The 24,760-nt window shown below is 50.4% G+C and overlaps 1 protein-coding gene and 1 pseudogene across 1 annotated transcript in view; one reads left to right on the top strand and one right to left on the bottom strand.

Annotated features, from left to right (window-relative positions):
- Positions 1-24,760, top strand: part of PYGB (glycogen phosphorylase B) — a 49,605-nt gene that overhangs the window by 5,344 nt on the left and 19,501 nt on the right. Inside the window, exons 2-4 of the mRNA XM_037001829.2 lie at positions 11,551-11,652; positions 19,865-19,943; positions 22,707-22,810. Of these exons, the coding sequence (XP_036857724.1) occupies positions 11,551-11,652; positions 19,865-19,943; positions 22,707-22,810 (285 nt within the window). The remainder of the gene's footprint in view (positions 1-11,550; positions 11,653-19,864; positions 19,944-22,706; positions 22,811-24,760) is intronic.
- Positions 15,234-15,334, bottom strand: LOC118969013 (small nucleolar RNA U13; annotated as a pseudogene).

Raw genomic sequence — 24,760 nt, 5'->3', positions numbered from 1 at the left:
CCATCTTACACCATCTTACAGCATCTTACACCATCTTACAGCCTCTTACAGCATCTTACAGCCTCTTACACCATCTTACACCATCTTACAGCATCTTACAGCATCTTACACCATCTTACAGCATCTTACACCATCTTACAGCCTCTTACAGCCTCTTACAGCCTCTTACAGCCTCTTACAGCCTCTTACACCATCTTACAGCATCTTACAGCATCTTACAGCATCTTACACCATCTTACAGCATCTTACACCATCTTACAGCATCTTACAGCCTCTTACAGCCTCTTACACCATCTTACACCATCTTACAGCATCTTACAGCCTCTTACAGCCTCTTACACCATCTTACAGCATCTTACAGCATCTTACAGCCTCTTACACCATCTTACACCATCTTACACCATCTTAACATACATACTGCATGTACTGAGGGGAAGACAAGGGGGCGCAGAAACTCAGGAACGTCACTGGACAACAAACATTTGGTTAACGATGCGGTCCGTGGGGTCTTCTGGGGTAGGAATTACATGTGATTTCAGTTTTAACTGAGTGTCTTTGCTTAGCCTTGAAACATCATTTAAACTGAAAGGTGAAAATACTTCTGTTCAGAACACCAACACCACCCTAGTTATAAATATAGTCCGACACAGTCCAGATCACCTTGTGCGGGCTGGTCAGGGCGGCTTCTCTGTCGGTGATAAGGAGGCGCCGTGCGTGTGGCTGTGGGATGGGAGGGAGCGAGCAAAGCAGGAGGCGGGGTGTCACCGGAGTGCAGTGTCACGGAGTGCCAGGTGAGCTTGTCCCCCGAAGAACTGTGTGGTTGCCGATCCCCGTAGGCTCTCCCATTCAGTACTTCACTGCATTTTCCAGATGGACGCTGAGCAAACGGCCCCGTGCACTGGTCCTGAGTTCCGGGACCTGCTGCGGGAAAGGGGACCCGCGACCCGTGCAGACACAGGCGGCCAGCTTTCCTGCCGACATCCTTCCACAGGAAGCCGGGTTTCCCAGCACCAAACTCGGGAAGAATGCTCGAGTGTGACCTCACGAGGTGGGGGCCTGAGGGGGTGTCTGTAAGGCGTCCGTGGTGCGACCCTCCAGAGGGCCCCTTGGACACAGCGCCGATGCCGATGGGGCCCGTGGAGGCCGGTGAGCCCGGCCATGCAGCCGTGGAGGCCGGGCCTCTGCTCGCGCTGGGCCGCCGGGGTGCGGGCAGGCCGGACTCGGACCTTGGGAGAGGCAGGGGACCCATCAGAGGCAGCCTCCGTGTTGGGTTGGCAGCCAGTGTCCCCGGGGCGGGTGAGGGTGGCCCTGCCCGGCCGGCAGCTCACCATGAGGTGGCGGGCGGCATGTTTAGACACGGCTGCGGCACAAACAGAACCAAACCGCAAGGGAGCATTGCGGTGACTTCCCGGCGCAGGGTGGCGGGTCTGCCCAGAGAGCCAGCGTCCCTCTCGGCCCGAGCAGGCGCCCTCTGTGTTCTGGGGCCATGGGTGGTGCAAAGCCCTTTTCCTGCGAGGGGTTCAGACCCTTCTACTTAAAGACTCCAAAAACCCTTTAGGAAAGAGAAAAGAAATTGGAGGTGTCTAGAAGTCCAGTTCTATTAATTTCAGTTGCTTAAAGAGCAAAATAAGGCTCTGCTGTAAATATTAAGCTGTTTCCACAGAGTTCATGAACTCCCAGGGTGTCTTTAAGAGATTAGCATGTCAAGATTATGTTGCTGAGAATATGTCAGGATTAATATTTGTGTTGATCATCTTTGCATCCCTCTGTTGAACAGAGCTTCGCGTTGCTTTTCGGTGATGTTATCTGTTGGGTAGGCTTTGCATGTAATAAATAAATACAGTTAAAAAAAACTCAGGCTACCTCCAGGCCCCTGAACACTTGTCAGAGTCATACTGTGAGAAGGGGCCCTGAAAGACAGGTGTCCTGTGGCTCCGGCCGGCAGGCCCCCCACAGCTGCCAGGCAGGGGCTCAGGGGCCCCTCAGCGGGTGAGCACCTGCTTCTCTGACCAGCGCTCCTGCAGCAGGGCTGCCCAGAGGGCGCCCGGGGGTGCTGGGGAGGCAGAGGCTGGGCTGGGCCCCAGAGGTCTTGGGCCTGGGGCAGCAGAGTGTGGGGCCACCGGGGAGCTGGCTCCTTGCAGGGAGGCCCTCTGGGCATTTTCTTGGGCCGAGCCTACGCCCTCCAGCGGTTCTCCCCAGAATTGCCACCTGCTAAGTAGGTTCTGTGACTCACCCTGAAGATCTGGCCCTGGGTTGGGGCCAACACTGCCTGAGTCTGAGACCCGCTCTGTGCTGCACCCCAGGGCACATGTGGTCTTCTCAGAGAATGAGGGGGGCTCCCCGGCCGAGGTGGGAGCCAGGACTGGGCCCCAGGCTGCAGGGCTCAAAGGTCTGCACCCCCTCGGATGGCTCTTCGGCAAGCCTGCAGTGTGGTGGTTTTGCCCTGAGCACCCCAAGGAAACTGAGGAAAACAAAATGAACACATCGGAGGGAAGTTTAAAAGCTCTGAACTCTATGATTTTTTTGTATGCATGCACATTCTTCCCATTTGTAGATTTAAGTATATATGGAAAATTTTCTTAAATGATATATTGAAAAAATTCTAATGTGTCACGTCACTCGGTTCCTTTTCCGGGGACCCCGTTGGGCGGATGGAGGTGCGCTGCCCTCCGCGGGGCATCGTCCCACCCAGCCCTGGCGCTCGGCCCGCGCCCGCTCCCGCTGGGGTTCTGCGCGCAGCCTCCCCCCCGGCCCTCGGTGCTGCGTCGCCTCCGTGCTGGCCTTCATCTCTTCCTGGGCTTCATTCCCGAGCCTGCTGGCCCTCACACCTCAGCGGTGTCTGTATGGATGAATGGATGAACTTCACTGGCCCCTTGGTAAACACTGGGTTTTTTTCTTTCTCCATTTTTTCCTGTTCTGTCTCCATGTTTTGAATTTTAGGTCATGGATCCCAAGCTCCATCTCAGGGAGGGAGTTCTTTCCGGGCCCACTGTTTGCAGCTGGCTTAAGGGGCAGGTGTGTGCAGCCTGGAGGGGGCAGCCTACCCTGGTTCCCAGGTTTGTGAGTGTGCACACGTGTCGGTGAGTGTGCACCTGTGTGAGTGCATGTGAGTGTAAGGTGATTGATCCTTCCCTTGGCTTTGGAAGGCAGAGACCAGAGGTGGCCAGTCACCCTGACCCCACCCTAGAGTGTGGTGGGGACATGGCTGGAGGGCCGGTTCTCCAGTTCAGTTCTACCTGCCCTGACTTTCCACCTCTGTTTTCTTATAGCTGGTGAGTTTTAGGGAGATGTGGGCAGAGGCATTTTTATTCCACTGTCTTCATGATGGGAAGAATTTTATTTGTTTGTTTGTTTATTTACTTACTTACTTACTTATTCATTCATTCATTCATTCATGTTTACTAGGCTCTTCCGTACCCCGAGTTGCCCCCACAAACCCCATTACAGTCACTGTCCATCAGCGTAGTAAGATGCTGTAGAATCACTACCTGTCTTCTCTGTGTTGCACAGCCCTCCCCTTCCCCCACCCCCCACATTGTACATGCTGATCATAATACCTCCTTTCTTCTTCCCCGCCCTTTTCCCTCCCTCCCCTCCCATTCTCCCCAGTCTCTTTCCCTTTAGTAACTGTTAGTCCATTCTTGGGTTCTGTGATTCTGCTGCTGTTTTGTTCCTTCAGTTTTTCTTTGTTCTTAAACTCCACATATGAGTGAAATCATTTGGTATTTCTCTTTCTCCACTTGGCTTATTTCACTGAGCATAATACCCTCTAGCTCCATCCATGTTGTTGCAAATGGTGGGATTTGTTTTCTTCTTATGGCCGAATAACATTCCACTGTGTATATGTACCACATCTTCTTTATCCATTCATCTACTGATGGACACTTAGGTTGCTTCCATTTCTTGGCTATTGTAAATAGTGCTGCGATAAACATAGGGGTACATCTGTCTTTTTCAAACTGGGCTGCTGCATCCTTAGGGTAAATTCCTAGGAGTGGAATTCCTAGGACAAATGGTAAGTCTATTTTGAGCATTTTAAGGAACCTCCATACTGCTTTCCACAATGGTTGAACTAATTTACATTCCCACCAGCAGCGTAGGAGGGTTCCCCTTTCTCTGCAACCTCACCAACATTTGTTGTTGTTTGTCTTTTGGATGGTAGCCATCCTTACTGGTGTGAGGTGATATCTCATTGTGGTTTTAACTTGCATTTCTCTGATAACTAGCGATGTGGAGCATCTTTTCATGTGTCTGTTGGCCATCTGAGTTTCTTCTTTGGAGAACTGTCTGTTCAGCTCCTCTGCCCATTTTTTATTGGATTATTTGCTTTTTATTTGTTGAGGAGCGTGAGCTCTTTATATATTTTGGATGTCAAGCCTTTATCGGATCTGTCATTTATGAATATATTCTCCCATACTGTAGGATGCCTTTTTGGTCTCTTGATGGTGTCCTTTGCTGTACAGAACCTTTCAGCCTGATGTAGTCCCACTTGTTCATTTTTGCTTTTGTTTCCCTTGCCCGGGGAGATATGTTCATGAAGAAGTCGCTAATGTTCACATCCAAGAGATTTTTGCCTATGTTTTTTTCTAAGAGTTTTATGGTTTCATGACTTACATTCAGGTCTTTGATCCATTTTGAATTTACTTTTGTGTATGGGGTTAGACAGTGGTCCAGTTTCATTCTCCTACCTGTAGCTGTCCAGTTTTGCCAACACCAGCTGTTGAAGAGGCTGTCATTTCGCCATTGTATGTCCATGGCTCCTTTATCAAATATTAATTGACCATATGTTTGGGTTAATATCTGGAGTCTCTAATCTGTCCCACTGGTCTGTGGCTCTGTTCTTGTGCCAGGACCAAACTGTCTTGATTACTGTGGCTTTGTAGTAGAGCTTGAAGTTGGGGAGTGAGATCCCCCCTACTTTATTCTTCTTTCTCAGGATTGCTTTGGCTATTCGGGGTCTTTGGTGTTTCCATATGAATTTTTGAACTATTTGTTCCAGTTCGTTAAAGAATGTTGATGGTATTTTGATAGGGATTGCATCAAATCTGTATATTGCTTTGTGCAGGATGGCCATTTTGACGATATTAATTCTTCCTAGCCAGGAGCATGGGATGAGTTTCCATTTGTTAGTGTCCCCTTTAATTTCTCTTAAGAGTGTCTTATAGTTTTCAGAGTATAGGTCTTTCACTTCTTTTATTAGGTTGATTCCTAGGTATTTTATTCTTTTTGATGCTATTGTGAATGGAATTGTTTTCCTGATTTCTCTTTCTATTGGCTCATTGTTAGTGTATAGGAAAGCCACAGATTTCTGTGTGTTAATTTTATATCCTGCAACTTTGCTGTATTCCGATATCAGTTCTAGTAGTTTTGGCGTGGAGTCTTTAGGGTTTTTTATGTACAATATGTCATCAGCAAATAGTGACAGTTTAACTTCTTTACCAATCTGGATTCCTTGTATTTTTGTTTTGTCTGATTGCCGTGGCTAGGACCTCCAGTACTATGTTAAATAACAGTGGGGAGAGTGGGCATCCCTGTCTTGTTCCCGATCTCAGAGGAAATGCTTTCAGCTTCTCGCTGTTCAGTATAATGTTGACTGTGGGTTTATGATATATGTCCTTTATTATGTTGAGGTACTTGCCCTCTATGCCCATTTTGCTGAGAGTTTTTATCATGAATGGATGTTGAGTTTTGTCAAATGCTTTTTCAGCATCTATGGAGATGATCATGTGGTTTTTGTCTTTCTTTTTGTTGATGTGGTGGATGATGTTGATGGATTTTCGAATGTTGTACCATCCTTGCATCCCTGGGATGAATCCCACTTGGTCGTGGTGTATGATCCTCTTGATGTATTTTTGAATTCGGTTTGCTAATATTTTGAGTATTTTTGCATCTACGTTCATCAGGGATATTGGTCTGTAATTTTCTTTTTTGGTGGGGTCTTTGCCTCGTTTGGGTATTAGGGTGATGTTGGCTTCATAGAATAAGTTTGGGAGTATTCCCTGTTCTATTTTTTGGAAAACTTTAAGGAGAATGGGTATTATATCTTCTTTGTATGTCTGATAAAATTCTGAGGTAAATCCATCTGGCCCAGGGGTTTTTTTCTTGGGTAGTTTTTTGATTACTGCTTCAATTTCTTTGCTGGTAATTGGTTTGTTTAGATTTTGTGTTTCTTCCTTGGTCAGTTTTGAAAGGTTGTATTTTTCTAGGAAGTTGGCCATTTCTTCTAGGTTTTCCAGCTTCTTAGCATATAGGTTTTCATAGTACTCTCTAATAATTCTTTGTATTTCTGTTGGGTCCGTCGTGATGTTTCCTTTCTCATTCTGATTCTGTTGATGTGTGTTGATTCTCTTTTTCTCTTAATAAGTCTGGCTAGAGGCTTATCTATTTTGTTTATTTTCTCAAAGAACCAGCTCTTGGTTTCATTGATTTTTTTCTATTGTTTTATTCTTCTCAATTTTGTTTATTTCTTCTCTGATCTTTATTATGTCCCTCCTTCTGCTGACTGTAGGCCTCATTTGTTCTTCTTTTTCCAATTTTGATAACTGTGACATTAGACTATTCATTTGGGATTGTTCTTCCTTCTTTAAATATGCCTGGATTGCTATATACTTTCCTCTTAAGACTGCTTTCACTGCATCCCACAGAAGTTGGGGCTTTGTGTTGTTGTTGTCATTTATTTCCATATATTGCTGGATCTCCATTTTAATTTGGTCCTTGATCCATTGACTATTTAGAAGCATGTTGTTAAGCCTCCATGTGTTTGTGAGCCTTTTTGCTTTCTTGGTGCAATTTATTTCTAGTTTTATACCTTTGTGGTCTGAAAAGTTGGTTGGTAGGATTTCAATCTTTTTGAATTTACTGAGGCTCTTTTTGTGGCCTAGTATGTGGTCTATTCTGGAGAATGTTCCATGTGCACTTGAGAAGAATGTGTATCCTGCTGCTTTTGGGTGTAGAGTTCTATAGATGTCTATTAGGTCCATCTGTTCTAGTGTGTTGTTCAGTGCCCCTGTGTCCTTACTTATTTTCTGTCTGGTGGGTCTATCCTTTGGAGTGAGTGGTGTGCTGAAGTCTCCTAAAATGAATGCATTGCAGTGTATTTCCTCCTTTAATTCTGTTAGTATTTGTTTCACAAATGCTGGTGCTCCTGTGTTGGGTGCATATATATATTTATAATGGTTATATCCTCTTGTTGTATTGAGCCCTTTATCATTATGTAATGTCCTTCTTTATCTCTTGTTACTTTCTTTGTTTTGAAGTCTATTTTGTCTCATATTAGTACTGCAATACCTGCTTTTTTCTCCCTGTTGTTTGCATGAAATATCTTTTTCCATCCCTTGACTTTTAGTCTGTGCATGTCTTTGGGTTTGAGGTGAGTTTCTTGTAAGCAGCATATAGATGGGTCTTGTTTTTTTATCCATTGTATTACTCTGTGTCTTTTGATTGGTGCATTCAGTCCATTTACATTTAGGGTGATTATCGATAGGTATGTACTCATTGCCATTGCAGGCTTTAGATTCGTGGTTACCAAAGGTTCCAGGTTACTTTCCTTACTATCTAAGAGTCTAACTTAACTCACTTAATATGCTGTTACAAACACAATCTAAAGGTTCTTTTCTATTTCTCCTCCTTTTTCTTCCTCCTTCATTCTTTATATATTAGGTATCAGATTCTATACTTTTTCTCTATCCCTTGATTGGCTTTGCGGATAGTCAATTTAATTTTGCATTTGCCTCACAATCAGCTGCTCCACCCTCCCTACCATGGTTTTACTACCTCTGGTGACAGCTGTCCACCCCTAGGAACACTTCCATCTACAGCAGTCCCTCCAAAATAGACTGCAGAGATGGTTTGTGGGAGGTAAACTCTCAGCTTTTGCTTATCTGGAAATTGTTTAATCCCTCCTTCAAATTTAAATGATAATTTCACCGGATAAAGTAATCTTGGTTCCAGGCCCTTCTGCTTCAGGGCATTAAATACATCCTGCCAGTCCCTTCTGGCCTGTAAGGTCTCTGCTGAGAAGTCTGATGTTGTTAGCCTGATGGGCTTTCCTTTGTATGTGATCTCATTTCTTTCTCTGGCTGCTTTTAACACTCTGTCCTTATCCTTGATCTTTGCCAATTTTTTACTATATGTTTTGGTGTTGTTTTCCTTAGGTCCCTTGTGTTGGGAGATCTGTGGATCTCCATGGCCTCAGGCACTATCTCCTTCCCCAGATTGGGGAAGTTTTCAGCAACTACCTCCTCAAAGACACTTTCTATCCCTTTCTCTTTCCCTTCTTCTTCCGGTATCCCTGTAATGCGAATATTGTTCCGTTTGGATTGGTCACGCAGTTCTCTCAATATTTTTTCATTTTAGAGATCCTTTTTTCTCTCTGTGCCTCAGCTTCTTTGTATTCCTCTTTTCTAGTTTCTAGTTCATTTATCATCTCCTCCGCCATATGCAACCTGCTTTTAATACCCTCCATCGTGCTCTTCAACGATTGGATCTCCTACCTGAATTCATTCCCGAGTTCTTGGATATATTTCTGTACCTCCATTAGGATGTTGATTATTTTTATTTTGAACTCCCTTTCAGGAAGAGTCACAAGGTCCATATCATTTAAATCTTTCTCGGGAGTTGTATTAACAATTTTACTCTGGACCAGGTTCCTTTGGCGTTTCATGTTTGTATATGGCGCCCTCTAGTGTCCAGAAGCTGTAGTCTCTGGAGCTGCTGAGCCCCTGAAGCAATGTCGGGAGTCGCAGGGGAGCGGTACTGGTGCCTGGGGGGAGGAAAGAGCTGTTCCCCGCCTCCCGGCTGCTGTGCCTGTCTCCACTGCCTGAGCCAGTGGGCCGGGCACACAGGTATAAGTTTTTGTCCCAGAGCAGGAGGATATGGGTCCCTGCTTTCCACAAGCGGCCGGATTCCCAGTCTCCCCAGGAACTCTGCCTGTATTAACTTTCCAACCCGGTAGTCATGCGAGTCTCATGAAAGCACCATGAAATGTAGGTTTGTGCTCCCAGCGCAGATCTCTGGAGCTGGGTATTCAGCAGTCCCAGGCCTTCCACTCCCTCCCTGCTCCGTTTCCCTTCCTCCCGCCGGTGAGCTGGGGTGGGCGAGGGGCTCGGGTCCTGGGAGCCACAGCCCTGGTACGTCACCCCGTTCGCTGAGGTCTGCTCTTCTCTCCAGGTGTGTGCAGTCTGGCGCCGTGCTCTTTCCTGTTGCTCTCTCAGGATTAGTTGCGCCAACTATGTTTTCTAATTGTGTCCAGTTTTAGGAGGAAGCCTCTGTCTCTCCTCTCACGCCGCCATCTTTAATCCTCACTTGGTATTATATCAAAAGAAACTATTACCTAATCCATGGACATAAAGATTCACTTCTGTTTTCTTAGAGTTGTATGGTTTGGGCTCTTACATTCAGGTCTGTGATCCATTTTTCATTCATTTTTGATCTGGTATGAAATAGGGATCCAGCTTCCTTCTTTTGCATGTGGGTTTCCCTTGTCCCAGCACACGTGTTGAAGAGCTTGTACCCCTCACTGCACTGAATCATCTGGGTGCCCTTGTTGGAGATTAGTTGACCATAAATGTGCATTTCTGTTTCTGAACTCTAGTGAATCCCATTGGTCTGGGTGTCGTTACGCCAGCACCACCACGTCTTGTTGACTATTGTTAAGTAGTATAAGGTTTGAGGTTAGGAAGTCTGAGCTCTGTAACTTTGGTCTTATTTTTCGAGATTGTTTTGATTATTTGAAATGTTTTGCATTTCCATCTGAAAATTAGGATGATCCTGTCATTCTGCAAGGAGGCCAGCTGGAGTTTTGAGAGGAACTGTGTTGAGTCTGTAGGTCCATTTTGGGAGCTTTGCCATTGTAGCAGTGTCCAGCCTTCCCATCCACTGAGGTGGGCTGCCTCTCCGTTCACTTAGGTCCCCTGCCCACGTGTCTTGCGAGCTGGGAGCCCCTTCTGCCTGGCCCACCCTTTGAGGCTGCTTCTAGGTTCTGAAGAGACTAGTTTGAAAATTGTGGCAGGACAGTGTGAACTAACACGGAAGGCGGCCCTGAGGCCCGAGGGCAGGCTGCTGAGTCAACTGTCCTAGCAGAGCCCGCAGTCTCCTGGGGTGTTTCTGGTCAGCATCCTTGCCCCGGGGGTAAAATAGGCACTTTTAGGAGAGTCGCTGTTGGGAGCAGGCTGGGGCACGGCTGTCAGGTCGCCTGGCACCCCAGGCGGTGTCCACGGACAATGAATCCAGGCCTCTCTCCCTGCACCCTGCAGCGCACAGGGAAGTAGATTTTTCAGATTGGATTTTGGAAATTTTGACCTACAGGAAAGATAAAGCCATTGTGCAGTCAGCGCCGTGCCCCGGGTTCGCGTGTGCGGCGGCCTGCAGGCACTGACAGACCTTCTCCAGGCGGTGTGTGCACTCTCCCACTGAGAAGCGACTCTAGACTTGCGGGGATGGCAGAGCCAGGATGCTGGCACTGCCCTCGGCCCCCTGCAGCTCACCCTCGGGTTTGACCAGCACCCTCTCTGCCATAGGCCTGCTCTAGGGCCTGTCTGCGTGGTTTCCTCTCTGGGATGAGCAAGGCCAGGCGCCTGCAGGCTGGCCCCCAGCTGGGCCTGCCGGGGTGGGGGTAGTGGTGGGTTCTCATGGTCAGCGTGGGCTCAGGGCGCTATGGGAAGACCTCCCAGCCGAGCGCCAGACCTGTTCTGTGCTGTGTGCCTGGGCCCTGGGGAAGGTGGCAGCAGTGCGGTTCTTCGCCTTGAGGTCAGAATCCGCCTTTCCAGACCCTGGTTTGGAAAGGTGTCTCCAGTGTACCTGGGGTGAAGGGTATCAGAGATCTTGTGCATGTGTTGAAAGCACCCCTGTGATTGGGACTGTTTTGGGGGTGCCTGGAGGCTGTGCAGGTGGCCTGTTAGCCCCGGAGGTCCAGCATGCTGGTCCCGGGGTGCAGTGGGGCGGTGGAGGGTCTGTGCCTCCCAGTCCCCCGCGCATTGCCCAGAGCTGCCCCGTGGAACGTGCCGCCTCTCCCGCATGTTCCCCAGGCTTCATGTGGAGGGCAGCGGGCCTGGGTCCGCTGGCTGTGAGGAGCGCAGGGGCAGCGAGGGAAGGGCGGGCCTGTGCGGGGCCCAGGAAGTAGGGTGTCGCCCCTCAGGGCGCTGTCCCTGGCCAGGCCCCAGCCCACAGCAGGCAGCCCTGTGCGGAGGCGGCGTGGTCGTCTGTCCATGTGGTTGTGCTGGTGTGCAGATGGACATTCCCGGTGCCCCACGTGTGCGTCGCCCCAGCCCCCTCCCAGGCTGCTTGCGTCCGCGATGTGGGGGGTCAGCAGCCCCAGGACAGGTGCCGGAGGAGGCCAGGCCCAGCACAGACCTGCCTCCGCCCAGCGGGAGCCTCATTCCCTGGCCTGCCTGCCCGCTGTCGGGGGTTCACACCCTCCTGGGCCTCAGGGACAGCGAGCGGAGGCTGTGGCGTCTGGGGCCCCGGGGGCTGTGCCTGTGAGCTGCGCTCACCAGGGGGCCTTCCCTGTGGGGACCGAGTGGGAGCCCGAGGTGTCTCCTTTTGTTTCCTCAGCGCATCTACTACCTTTCCTTGGAATTCTACATGGGCCGCACGCTGCAGAACACGATGGTGAACCTGGGCCTTCAGAGCGCCTGTGATGAGGCCGTTTACCAGGTACGGGTCCTGCGGCGCAGCCTCTGCGCTGCCTAAAGCAGCCCTGGGTTGAGCTGACGCCGGGGTTCACAGCTGCCAGGGGGCCAGGTGGTGTTTCCGGGCGCAGGGCGCCCCTCATGGGGGAGAGTGGTTGGCGCCCCGCCTCCCCAGGGGGAGAAGGTAAGAATGGGCTGGGGAGCTCACGTGGGAGGCACGAGCACTGCGCTGCATTGTGACGCCGGGGTTCCGAAGCCTCTGGAAGCCGCTGCCCTCCTCCCCTCAGCCCGGGCAGGTCAGCGCACAGCAGCAGTAGACGATTTCGGCCCATCCGTCCTTGCGGCACTGATCCCCCCTCTACCCCTAAGATAACCTCTGTGCCGTCCCGCACTCTAGTTAGGAAACTGCCCTCTGCCCCCTAGTCAGAGCAAGAACTGCCTTTGCTCAGTGGGTCTTCACCAGCAGCCGCTCACTCGGGGGCCGGCCGCGCTCGGCAGCCTCGGGGCAGGGCAGGGCCCGGGTCACCTCCCTCTGCGCTGCTGGGCCCTGCACGGCCTCCCCTCCGCCGGTGCTCTGAGTGGAGCTTGCAGGTGTGAGCACACGGCGCCCGCCCGCCCCCGTGATGTGCAGGAGCCCTCGCCAGCTGCGCCCTCCTTGCAGCCCCTGCCACCACCTTTGCTTTTGCTGCTTTGGGGTGCAAGGTGCTTTGGGGGCCTTGTTGGGGGCCTTGCACAGGTCTCGGGCAGCCCTGCATTTCGGGGGCTCCTGTCTCCCCCTCCAAGACTTAGTGAAGAGGAGAATTTGGGGCAGGTAGTTTCAGTTGGCACAGTAAAAGTGGGGGGCAAAACAAAATGGCCATCTACAGATTCAGTGCAATCCCTGTCAGAACACAGACAGCGTTCTTCAACGAGCTAGAGCAGATAGCTCTAAAACTCACATGGGACCACAAAAGACCCTGAATAGCCAAAACAATCCTGAGAAGGAAGAATGAAGTGGGGAGAATTACACTCCCTGACTTCAAGCTCTCCTGCAGAGCCATTGTAATCTAGACAGTTTGGTCCTGGCACTGTAACAGACCCACAGCCCAGTGGGACAGACGAGAGAGCCCAGATATTAACCCAAGCATATATGGCCAATAAATATACAATAAAGGAGGCATGGACATACAACGGGGAAGTGACAGCCTCTTCAACAGATGGTGCTGGCAGAACTGGACAGCTACGTGTAAGAGGATGAAACTGGATCACTGTCTAACTCCATGCACAAAAGTAAACTCCAATGGATCAAAGACCTGAATGTAAGTCATGAAACCGTAAAACTCTTAGAAGACAACACAGGCAAAAATATTCTTGGACATAAACATGAGCAATTTCTTCCTGAACATGTCTCCCTGAGCAAGGGAAACAAAAAAATGAACAAATGGGACTATATCAAACTAAAAAGCTTCTGTACAGCAAAGGACACCAATAGAACAAAAAGGCATCCCACAGTATGGGAGAATATATACATAAATGACAGATCCGATAAAGGATTTACATCTAAAATATATAAAGAGCTCACGCACCTCAACAAACAAAAAGAAAATAATCCAATTAAAAAATGGGCACAGGATCTGAACAGACAGTTCTCCAAAGAAGAAATTCAGATGGCCAACAGACACATGAAAAGATGCTACACATCGTTTGTCATCAGAGAAATGCAAATTAAAACCACAATGAGATATCACCTCACACCAGTAAGGATGGCCACCATCCAAAAGACAAACAACAACAAATGTTGGCGAGGTTGTGGAGCAAGGGGAACCCTCCTACACTGCTGGTGGGAATGTAAATTAGTTCAACCATTGTGGAAAGCAGTATGGAGGTTCCTCAAAAAGCTCAAAACAGAAATACCATTTCACCCAGGAATTCCACTTCAGGAATTTACCCTAAGAATACAGCAGCCCAGTTTGAAAAAGACACATGCACCCCTATGTTTTTTGCAGCACTATTTACAATAGCCAAGAAATGGAAGCAACCTCAGTGACCATCAGAAGATGAATGGATAAAGGAGATGTGGTACATACACACAATGGAATGTTATTCAGCCATAAGAAGAAAACAAATCCTACCATTTGCAACAACATGGATGGAGCTGGAGGGTATTATGCTCAGTGAAATAAGCCAGGTGGAGAAAGACAAGTATCAGATGATTTCACTCATCTGTGGAGTGTAAGAACAAAGGAAAACCGAAGGAACAAAACAGCAGCAGAATCACAGAACCCAAGAATGGACTGACAGTTACCAAGGGAAAGGGACTGGGGAGGGTGGGTGGGAAGGGAGTGATGGGGGGAAGAACGGGTATTGTAATTAGCACACATAATGTAGCCCCGGGGAGGCACGGGGAAGGCAGTATAGCTCAGAGAAGACAAGTAGTGACTCTACAGCATCTTACTGCACTGATGGACAGTGACTGTAATGGGGTATGTGGGGGGGACTTGATGATGAGGGGAGTCCAGTAACCATAATGTTGCTCATGTAACTGTACATTAATGATACCAAAAAAAAAAAAGGGTAGGGGACAAAATTTGATTTCCTAAAATAGGAGTCTTATGCTCAAAATTATCTAGAAAGAGAGGTTGTCCTGGCAGGTGATCTGTCATGTGAGCTCTGTTGACTGGATATGAACCACAGAGCATGCAATATCTGGGTATTTAGTGGGGTTTACAGTTGTGTAAAGCATTTTATTTTTCAGAACATTTTCTCTTCATGCCCTTCTTGCAGATAGTAAAGATCTTAGGCAGTGTTTACACCATAAATATGTAATTTCTGCTTATAATTTTTATTACACAAAAATGTTAATCCTAGAAACTTAGAAAGTACAGGGAGCATACACCTTTTAAATGGACAGCATTCCTTAAAAGTGGTTTTCACTTGATATTTAGCTTTTAATCAATCTTGTGTCTGAAAGGTCATCGCAATGCTGGAACGTGCACTGTCTCTAGACGCACACTTGCCGGTCCTTTGAGTCGTAAGGCGGGGTGTCCAGTGCATTGAGTGGCAGCCAGAGGAGGACACGGGGCTTGGACGGTCCTCCCCCAAGCCCCCCATTTATAACGTCAGAAATAATTCATTCCACCACCACCTCAGCAGGGTTGGGAAGTTGTAGCTGGGGAGCAGATTGCCCTAAAGGCTAGAACTTCAAAAGAAACAGTAGTCTACTGATTGAGCCATCCAGGACACATTTAAGAACTTTTCTGTTATAGCATATTTAAAATACATAGAAAAATAGAGTGATTGTTCTGGGGAACTTTCCCACATACCCATCACCTGGCTTCCCCGGTCACCAAGCCCAGCTCACAGCCAGTCCCGTTTTGCTGATTCCTCTACCACTCCTGGCTTATTTAAGCCAACATCAGACAGCATATTTCAGTTGTAACTATTTCAATAGGTATCTCTAAATATAGGGTCATTATGACCCCTAAAATACTGGCAATAATTTTTTAATAGTTTTTTTCAGGCAATGGACAGATTTCTCTGATTGCCTCATAACTTGTTTTAACAGTATGTTCAGAAACTTGGTTGCATTTGGTAAGTTTCTTAAATCTGTCTTTTTTTTTTTTTTCAAGTCAGACAGGCAATGTGCTGACATCATAATAAGGTTTGAAGGAGACACATCACACAGGGTGTGAACACCCCGTCAGCGTGCTTGTGAGCCGCAAAAGGGTCCTACATCTCTCTGACTCTAGGATTCTCCTCTTCTCTTATTTTTCTGCCTTGTGGTTTCTTTGTTGACACCGGGTTTATCCCGTGGAGCGCCCCGCGGCCTGCACTCGGCAGACGGCGTCTCCAGCTGCTGGTTTAGCCTGCTGCTCTGCCCCAAGGATGTCACTCTACCCACTTCTACGCAGCCTTGTATTGGTGGTTCTTGCCAGGGTGTTTAGGCAAGAAAATGCAATAAGAGGCATCCAGAGTGGAGAGGAAGAAGGACTGAGTGGGCGTGTCTGTTGGCGGATGACACGATGTAGGAGCCCCCGGGAATCCATACAAGTGTGTTAGTACCAATGAGCGCACTCAGCAGGGTTGTAGGACACCAGATGAGTAGACAAAATCAACCGTGTGTTTATACACTTAACGATGAACAATCCAAAAATGAAATTAAAACAATTCCACTTAAAATAGCATCAAGAAGGATAAAACTCTTCAAAATGAATTTCCAAAAAAAGTATAAGCTTTATTCTGAAAACCGTAAGACATTGTTGAAAGAAATTAAAGAAGACTGAAGAAGGAAAGACATCCCTGTCCATGCGTGGCTTGGAAGACTCAGTGCCGTTCAGACGGTGACAGTCCCCAGACTGACTTGCAGACGCCCTGCAGTCGCCCTGCCGTCCCCACTAAGACTCCAGCTGGCTGCTCTGCAGAGGCCGACAGCCGGGTCTAAGACCCAGAGGGAGAGGCGCAGGCCAGGCAGCACTCATCCTGGAGAAGGAGCACCGAGCTGGAACACTCGTGCCGCCCAGTTGCAAAACTCACTACGAAGCTTTAGTCAGCAGGGTTACGTGGAAGTGGCCTCGGGGTAGACACACGCGGAGATGGAAGAGAAGAGCCCACAAGCAAACCCTCACATGAAGAGCCAATTGATTTTTTTCCCCTAGTTAAAAACAATTGTAATAGAATACACATAATATTAATTTACCATCGTAACTGTGCTTGAGCACATAGTTCAGTGGCATCAAGTGCATTCAGGGTGTGCACTGGACGCCACCGGCCAGCTTTTGTCCTGCAAAACTGAAGCTACGTCCATTCAGCATTAACTCCCCATTATCCCCTCCCCCAGCTCAGATGACCATCATTCTGTTTTCTGCCTCTGTGAATTTGACGTTCTAGGTACCTCGTATCACTGAGAATTCACAATCTTGCCTTTTTGACTGGCTTAGTATCTTCAAGATTCATCCATGTTGTAGTATATGTCAGAATCCTTCTTTTTAAAAAAATGAGTAATATTCCATTGTATGTAGGTACTCCATATTTATCCATTCAGCTGTAAATAAACACTTGGATTGCCTCCACCGCATAGCTATTATGAATAGTATTGTTATGAACGTGGGTGTAGATGCCTCTTCAAGAGCCGGCTTCCAGTTCCTCTGGGTGTTTACCGAGCAGTGGGATTGCGGGATCATGATTTTCTGTGTTTAACTTTCTGAGAATGCATTGTCTGTTTTCTGCAGCGGCTGCATCCTTGCACCCTCCTGCCAGCAGGCACAAGGGTTGTCCACGTCCTCACCAGCACTTGTCACTTTTATTTTTCATTCTTTTTTTGATAGTCATTCTAATGGTGTGCTAATTTTAGTTTTCATCAGCACTTCGCTAATGATGAGTGATAGGGGGCGTCTTTTTTATGTGCATGTACTCTGTTGTGCAGTGTCCTTGAGTGCACAAAAGTCTAAAATTTTCATCAAGTCCAGTTGGTCTGTTTCTTCTTTTGTGGCCTGTGGTTTTGGTGTTCCCTATGGTCAGTTGATGCCTTCAGAGGGAAGGGTGCCAAGACCACTCGGTGCGGGAAGGATGGTCTTCCCAGTAAGCAGTGCCGGGGCGTTTGGACATTCACGTGCGAATGAATGACGCTGACTCCTTGCATCACACCACATACAAAAATTAACTCAAAATGGATCAAAGACCCAAAGGTAAGAGCTAAAACCATAAAACTCTTAGAAGAACACATATAGTAAATCTTCATGATTTGGCAAGGGATTCTTAGAAATAATACTAAAAGCACAAGCAATACAAGAAAAAGTGGATAAATTAGACAAAAGCATCAACTTCTGTCCATCAAAGAACAGTACGAAGAAAGGGAAAAGACAGCCTTCAAAGCTGGACAAATATTTGTTAATCACAAATTTGATAAGGGTCTGGTTTCCAGAATATATAAAGACAACTCAATGACAAAAAAAGGACCCCATTGAAAAATGGGCAAAGGACTTGAGTAGACATTTCTCCCAAGAAGACTTACAAGAAGATGAAAGGATGTCCAGCAGTTAGTCATCAGTGAAATGCAAACCGAGGCCACTTCACACCCATGGGAATGGCTCTGATCACCCAGACAGGGGGCAGCGTTGGCGAGGGTGCGGGAAACTGGAGCCCTCGTGTGTTGCTGGTTGGACAGTAAAGTGGTGGAGCACTTTGGAAAATAGTCTTGCTCAGGAAGTTAAGCATAAAATTACCATACAACCCGGCAGTGCCACTGCCAGGTTAATAACAGAAAAATGAAGACGCAAGTCTACACAAAGAATCGTATATGAATGTTCATGGAGGCATTTTTCATAATAGCCAAAAAGTGGGAACACCCCTAGTGTCCATCGACTGACGTGTGACCTAAGGTGGCCTAGCCATGGACAGAGCGCTGCGCAGCGAGGGGAAGCGCCGGCGCACACAGCCACGGGCGGGCCTGAAGACACTGTTCCGTTGAAAGAAGCTGGGATGCAGAAGGTCACATGTTGTGTGTTTCCATTTATAGGAAACATCTAGAATAGGCCAATCCATAGAGACACAAGGTAGGAAAGCGACTGCCCGGGGCTGCGGGAAGGGTGCCAGTGAGGTGGGGCTGCTTCTGGAAGTGACATTCTGGAGGTGAATGGTGGTGATGGCTGCACACCAGGGCGGCTCTACCGCAGGGCCGCCGGCTTGGTTCACTTTGAAAGGGAGAGCTCCGGGGCCCGTGGGTGACGTCTTGGTGAAGGAAAAGCAGGCCGAGCACCCCGTCGCACGTTCTGCCTTCAGGGGCCCGCTCCGCGAGGTCTCAGCCTTTGCCTGGGGTGCTCTTTGTGGCCCAGACACGCAGAGCTAGGGCGCAGCTCGCCGGAGCAAGCTGAGGGGTGCCTCAGCGCTCGGGGTTGAAACAGAAAGGGGCAAATCATCTTCCCCGCGCCTCTGCCCCGCCTCTATTCGGTGTGGTCTCTGGGTCTACGGATTGTTTCGTGCATAAGGGGTCCGGTGGTCAGGTAAATTTGGAAAATGTTGTAGTTAAATATATTTCTTAACTTTGAGCTAGTGTGTGTGTTAGGTAAATCTTATGTCCCCCCCATATCCAAAATATTTTGGTGGAAAACACTCTTTAAAATTACTATGGGAGTTAAGTCAGTAATCTGAATTCTTACTCTGAACCAGACCACCGTGCGTGCCGATACCTCCAGCCTTACTTCCTTCGCGGCCCTGATGTTTCTGTGTTCTCACGGCTTTCGGCTTTTCTTCCACCCTTCATGACTGGCCGTGTTCTCAAAGTGTGGCTGGAGGTGCCCAGGGGCCCTGAGACCTTCTCAGGGGGTCCAGCAGGCCGGAGCTATTTATTCTCATCCTCTCACGAGCACACGTGGTGTCTTCCACAGGCTGCCTGATACGTGGTATTGCAACAGATTGAATGCTGAAGGAGAAAGTCCATTCAAGAGATTTATTTGTAAAGATAAAAAATACTGTTATTCTTCTCAGTAAATTTTTTTTGCTTTAAGAAAATATATTTTTCATTAAACTGTGTTATGTTAATACGTAATGAGTTTACTGTTACTTTTAAATGAACTCGTACATACTTTAAAAAAACATTTCTCCATTTTAATTTCTCACCTGGTAAATATTGATAGGTATAATTCCAGTCCTGAAATGAAAAAGTTTAAAAACCGCTGATCAAGGTAAGTAATGTGAGCACTATGTCAACTTTGATATGGTAAAGCTCGATTGATGGAACGACTGTCCGTCATAGCAGGAGACCTCTCGGTCCGCCTTCCAGAACGGCTCCGAGTCAGGCTGCAAGGCTGTGGCTGTAGCTTCCCTCTGATGCTTGACATGCCACAGCGGTGTCACCAGAGTGTGTGAAGGCCACTGGAAGGTGCTTGTAGGTTTCTGTTTAAAAATATGTCACGTAAATACCATCAGACCATGCAAATTAGAGAATTATTAAAACCATTGGTTTCATTTTTAGGATATAATCTGTCCACTGTAAGTGGGTTAATAACCTGGCAGTAAAAAACTTGGGCTATTAACCCAAGGCTCATTCTGGCCGCTCATTCTTAAGTAGTTTGGCAGCTTTTGAACTACCTGGAGACTTTCATTTTCACACACCCGATTTTAACACTGGGTTTTCAAGTCTAAAGGAAAGCAGACTCTAATCTTGGATTGAGACAAGTTTACAAGATTTAAATATCTTTCCAGCTGTTGCTTGAGGGAAAATATGATTAATACTGAAATGTTTCCTGTGCTTTGACTGGCAGCTGGGGCTGGACTTGGAGGAGCTGGAGGAGATTGAAGAGGACGCGGGCCTCGGGAACGGAGGCCTGGGGAGGCTGGCAGGTAACCGGGCCTGGTCTGGACGTGGCCCCTCCTTGCGCGGCGCCTGGGCAGCAACCCACAAAGAGACCCCCAGCTCAGCCGCACCCGCACTGACCTGCCAGGCGTGTGCCAGTCCCTCGGGTGGAGGGGAGCACCCTCTAAACCAGAAATCTTTGCCGCCAATGGAAACAATGTGAAATAGCTGTTGTCCTTATATAAGGGGCACTTCATGACGCTCCTGGAGACCGGGCTTGCCGGTGCTGGTGACGGGTGCTCGGAGGGGCCTCCAGTATGCCAGCCGCTTCCCACAGGCAGTGACGAGGAGAAAAGCCGGTGGAGGCGTGCGCGCACACACACACACACACACACACACACACAGGCAGTGACGAGGAGAAAGGCCGGTGGAGGCAGGCAGTGACGAGGAGAAAGGGAGAAAGGCCGGTGGAGACACACACGCACGCACATGCGTCAGGGACATCAGCCGGCTCACAGCGAGCTGCTCCCGGGGCTACAGTGATGGGGGGGTCTGGGGGCTGCTCCCTGGCCTGCCCTGACCAAGAGGGAGCCAGAGTTGTTTTTCTGTTGTAATTCTTCCTGCCAGCTTCTGGGGAGAGGGAGCCGGGTCGGTGAACTGGAAGAGGAGACAGCAGTGAGCTCCGGTTCTGCTCACACCCCAAGGCCCTCGGGCGCACTGTCGGGGCAGGGAGGCCGGGTCTTGTCCTGCCTTCCTATGTGGAGGGGCTGGACCTGGGCCCCTGCCGCTTCGCGTCACAGCCCCTTCTGGGAGTCATCAGTTTGTGAAGGGAGCAAACGCCCTAAGATTTACTTGGGGGAGTGTGTGTTTATGTTTTCACATTTTAACTTAAATTCTTCAAAAATTGTAAATGCAATATATGTTCCTCGCAAACAAAATCTACAAAGAAACGATTCATGGGGTCTGCCTCTCCTCCACCTCTACTGTGAAAGCTTGTGTCCCATCCACTCTGCTTGCTCCCAAATGCAGGGCCTGTTTCAGTTTATGGAGGTGAGGTCACACAGGTGGGGGGAAGGTCATACAGGTGGAGGTGAGGTCATACAGGTCGTATGGGATCCTACAGATGGAGGTGAGGTCATACAGGTGGGGGTGAGGTCATACAGGTGGGGGTGAGGTCATACAGGTGGGGGTGAGGTCATACAGGTGGGGGTGAGGTCATACAGGTGGGGGGGAGAGCATACAGGTGGGGGTGAGGTCATACAGGTGGGGGTGAGGTCATACAGGCGGGGGTGAGGTCATACAGGTGGAGGTGAGGTCATACAGGTGGGAGTGAGGTCATTCAGGTGGAGGTGAGGTCATACAGGTGGGGGTGAGGTCATACAGGCGGGGGTGAGGTCATACAGGCGGGGGTGAGGTCATTCAGGTGGAGGTGAGGTCATACAGGCGGGAGTGAGGTCATTCAGGTGGAGGTGAGGTCATACAGGTGGGGGTGAGGTCATATAGGTGGGGGTGAGGTCATTCAGGTGGGGGTGAGGTCATACAGGTGGGGGTGAGGTCATATAGGTGGGGTGAGGTCACACAGGTAGAGGTGAGGTCACACAGGTGGGGGTGAGGTCATAGTGTGCTGAGGCTTTCTTCCCATAGACGGAATCATGGTACAACTGCTGGCGGACAGCACACAGCCCCCCAGAGCCCCAGGGGCCCCTTCCCCCAGGTGTTCTGTGATCTCAGCCATCTTCTCAGGCAGTAAAAACCTGTTTCCCAAGCTACTGGGAAGCCCCCCGACCCTGGTCTCCACGGCCTGCAGGGGCCTGGAGTGGCTGCCTGCTGTCCCCTCAGCCCAAGGCAGGGGGCTGGCGACTGGCTGGCCACCCTGCCTGGGCCACTCTGCCCCAAGTGTTCTCAGCCTTCTGCGGTCCAGCTCTTGCTGACCCCCTGCCAACCTTCCCTGCGCTTGCAGTGCCCTGGTCATCCGTGGGCAGGTGCAGCAGCCCCTCCCCGTGGGCCCCTCTGGTTCCTGGGAGCTCTCGGCGTGCAGACCTGGGTGGCCCCATCCTGCGGCAGCCTGGTGTGCCAGGGCCCCCCGAGCAGATGCCTCCCTGAGCAGGAGAGCCCAGCCCCAGCTGTCAGCCTCTGCTCCCACCACGTGCCAGGGGCCTGCGGGTGTTTGGTGGACTGGCGTGTATTTTATTGGCTGGGGTTTCATGTGGACTTTTCTTATTTTTGATCCAGAAGTCTAACAAGGCTGCCTTCCGGATCCTTGTTTGATACATTGTGTTTTTTCAAGACGTGTCGATTGGAACCAGGGCTTGTTTTGCTGACGCGCTGCCCCAGCCCCTGGTGGCCCTGGCGCTTGGCTGTCGGGGTCCCTGTGGATGGAGAGATGCACACGGACAGCCCTGCGTCTCCCCCAGTGGGCAGAGCTGGGCAGACAGCAGGGGTTTCGAGTAGGAAGTGTAGGTGGGGGGCCCGCGCCCGAGTGAGGCTCTCCGCGAGCCGGCAGAAGTGGAGACGTGCGGAGCCTGCCCTGCTCTCTGTGGGCTCTGACCCTCCCTCCCCATGGACCCCACCCCCAGGGGCCTCTCTGATGCCCTCCTGGTGGGGCTCTGGGCCCTCAGGCTGAAGGAACCAGCCAGGGAGCTCGGTTCCCTTTCATGAAGCCTGCAGCTGGCCGGTCACCATGGCTGCACAGTCTGGCACCGGGCCGGTGACCCAGGGCCGCCTTAGCATGGCAGCGGGGCCTTGCCCCCCAATGGCCCCGGATCTGCTGCCTCTGATCCCAAGAAGTTGTTTGTGCTTGGAATTTTCAGCCTGTTTCCTTGACTCCATGGCTACCCTGGGCCTGGCAGCATACGGCTATGGGATCCGCTACGAGTTTGGGATTTTTAACCAGAAGATTGTCAATGGCTGGCAGGTGGGTGAGAACCGGTTCCTTTGCTCTTTCACAGGGGAAAGTCAACAGGGGCACTTTTAGCTCAGCTTTTCACCCTGGAAATGCCTTCCTGGAGGGACTACAGGCCAGTCCCAGGCAAAGCGGAGGCGGGCACAGTCAGGGCAGCCTTGGGAGCACCTCGCTGTCCTCATGTTTCCGTGGGCAGGGCCGGTCTGCGTGAGCCTCACAGGAGGCGCCAGGCACGAAGACCCACGTGCTGTGGCTGGGCTTCCCGTGGTGCCTCGGCGTGGCACCAGGGTGGCCCTGTCTGGGTCACTGACCTGGAGTCGTTGAAAGACAGTTACTGCAGGCTTGTTCCCACCTGCCTTCACCTGCTGGCGCTGGCGTGGGGGCCACAGGGGGCCAGCGGCTGGACTCTGCAGAGCCGCAGCCCTGGGGAAGAGGGAGCTTTGGTTCTCAGGCTGAGTAAGAGGGTCGGGACCGTGTGGCAAGACGAGCTGGATCTCAAACAAGTGTCCCGTCCTCCACCGGGCAGGCTGGGCCCCTCGCTCAGTTCCTCAGAACGGAGGCTGTTCTTCGACCAGAGACCAGCCTATTTAATGCATGTGGGGCCCGAAGTGACAGACAGAGCAGTCCTGGGGTTGGGGTGGGAAGGCTCGTGGCAGGAGAGTCTGAACGAACGCGCTGCTCCCGGGTGACGGAAACGCCCCGCGTCATGGGGGTTCGGGTCGCGCGGTCCTGTGCGGTCGCCAGAACCACCAGTGGGGCGTGTGTGACCTCGGCCACGGCACCTCCCTAGCTGCCCAAATGCTCTCCGATGGCTTTCTGAGACCACCTTGGGGATCCCGTGGGCTGGCCTCCAGACCTCCACGGTACAGTGGGTTTCGAGGAACACGGGTCTGACAATGCGGCTTCCCGGGCGCACGAAGCCACGTCACACGCGCCGTAGCCTGAGCTCCACAGCGCCGTGTCTCAGCACAACAGGCGCGTCTTAGAAATGCTTTCTTGCTACAAAGCGCTGACCGTCATCTGCGGTTTCAGAGAATCATCGTCACCGATCGCACGTCCTAACGGATGTGATAATGATGAAGTCTGAAATATCGGGAGATGCCCCGGAGTGGGCAGAGACACGACGTGCCCAGGCTGCTGGATGCGGGCTCACCACAGACCTTCCGTCCATGAGAACACCGAGCCCAGGAAGATGAGGCCCGGGAGGAGGGGACTTCCCCGAGCTTGTGGGGCCGCGTGTTGATGCGGACAGGAAGACTGCGTCTCTCCTCGTTTCAGTGGGTCCATATCCACCGCTGTCTCCTCTCGGCCACGCAGGATGGGTTCCCTGGGGCGGCGGGAGAAGCTCCCCACGTGCTTCCGCTCAGAGGGTCACCGGAGCCCGGGAGCCCCTTCCAGTGTCACCTTCCGCAGTTTTTACATATTTTCGGGTTGGGCGGCCCTGGCACAGCTTCTGAACACTAAGCTGCCACAGGGCAGCCTCGTGGAAGAGCCACACCCACACTCCACGGTGCCCGGCACCCCGAGTGCCCCTCATCTGCACAGCAGCAGCTCCGGTTCTTGTCGATACGTAACAGCTTTATTGAGATACCAAGTGGCTTTTAACACATCACCGCCTTCCCAGCCCCCGGTCCGCGGCCTGGGAGGAGCCCGGCACCGCCCTGCAGCCGCGGCCCAGGCCCGACCGCCCACCTGCCTCTGTCTCCGCTCTTGGCCGCTCCTCAGGCCTCACGCGACCGGGTCCCACACGTGGGCTCTGACGAGTGTGCTTGAGGGCCCTTGTGCCATCAGGACCTCACTCCTTTTTTTAACTTAAGTTAGTTTAATTTAATTTTGGTATCGTTAATCTACAATTACATGAGGAACATTATGTTTACTGGACACCCCCCATCACCAAGTCCCCCCCACAAACCCCATTACAGTCTCTGTCCATCAGTGTAGTAAGATGCTGTAGAGTCACTA

This window comes from Manis javanica, chromosome 15, assembly GCF_040802235.1.
Source record: "Manis javanica isolate MJ-LG chromosome 15, MJ_LKY, whole genome shotgun sequence".
Lineage (NCBI taxonomy): Eukaryota > Metazoa > Chordata > Mammalia > Pholidota > Manidae > Manis > Manis javanica.
Note: the sequence above shows the minus strand (reverse complement) of the source record. Positions and strands in the feature narration are given on the sequence as shown.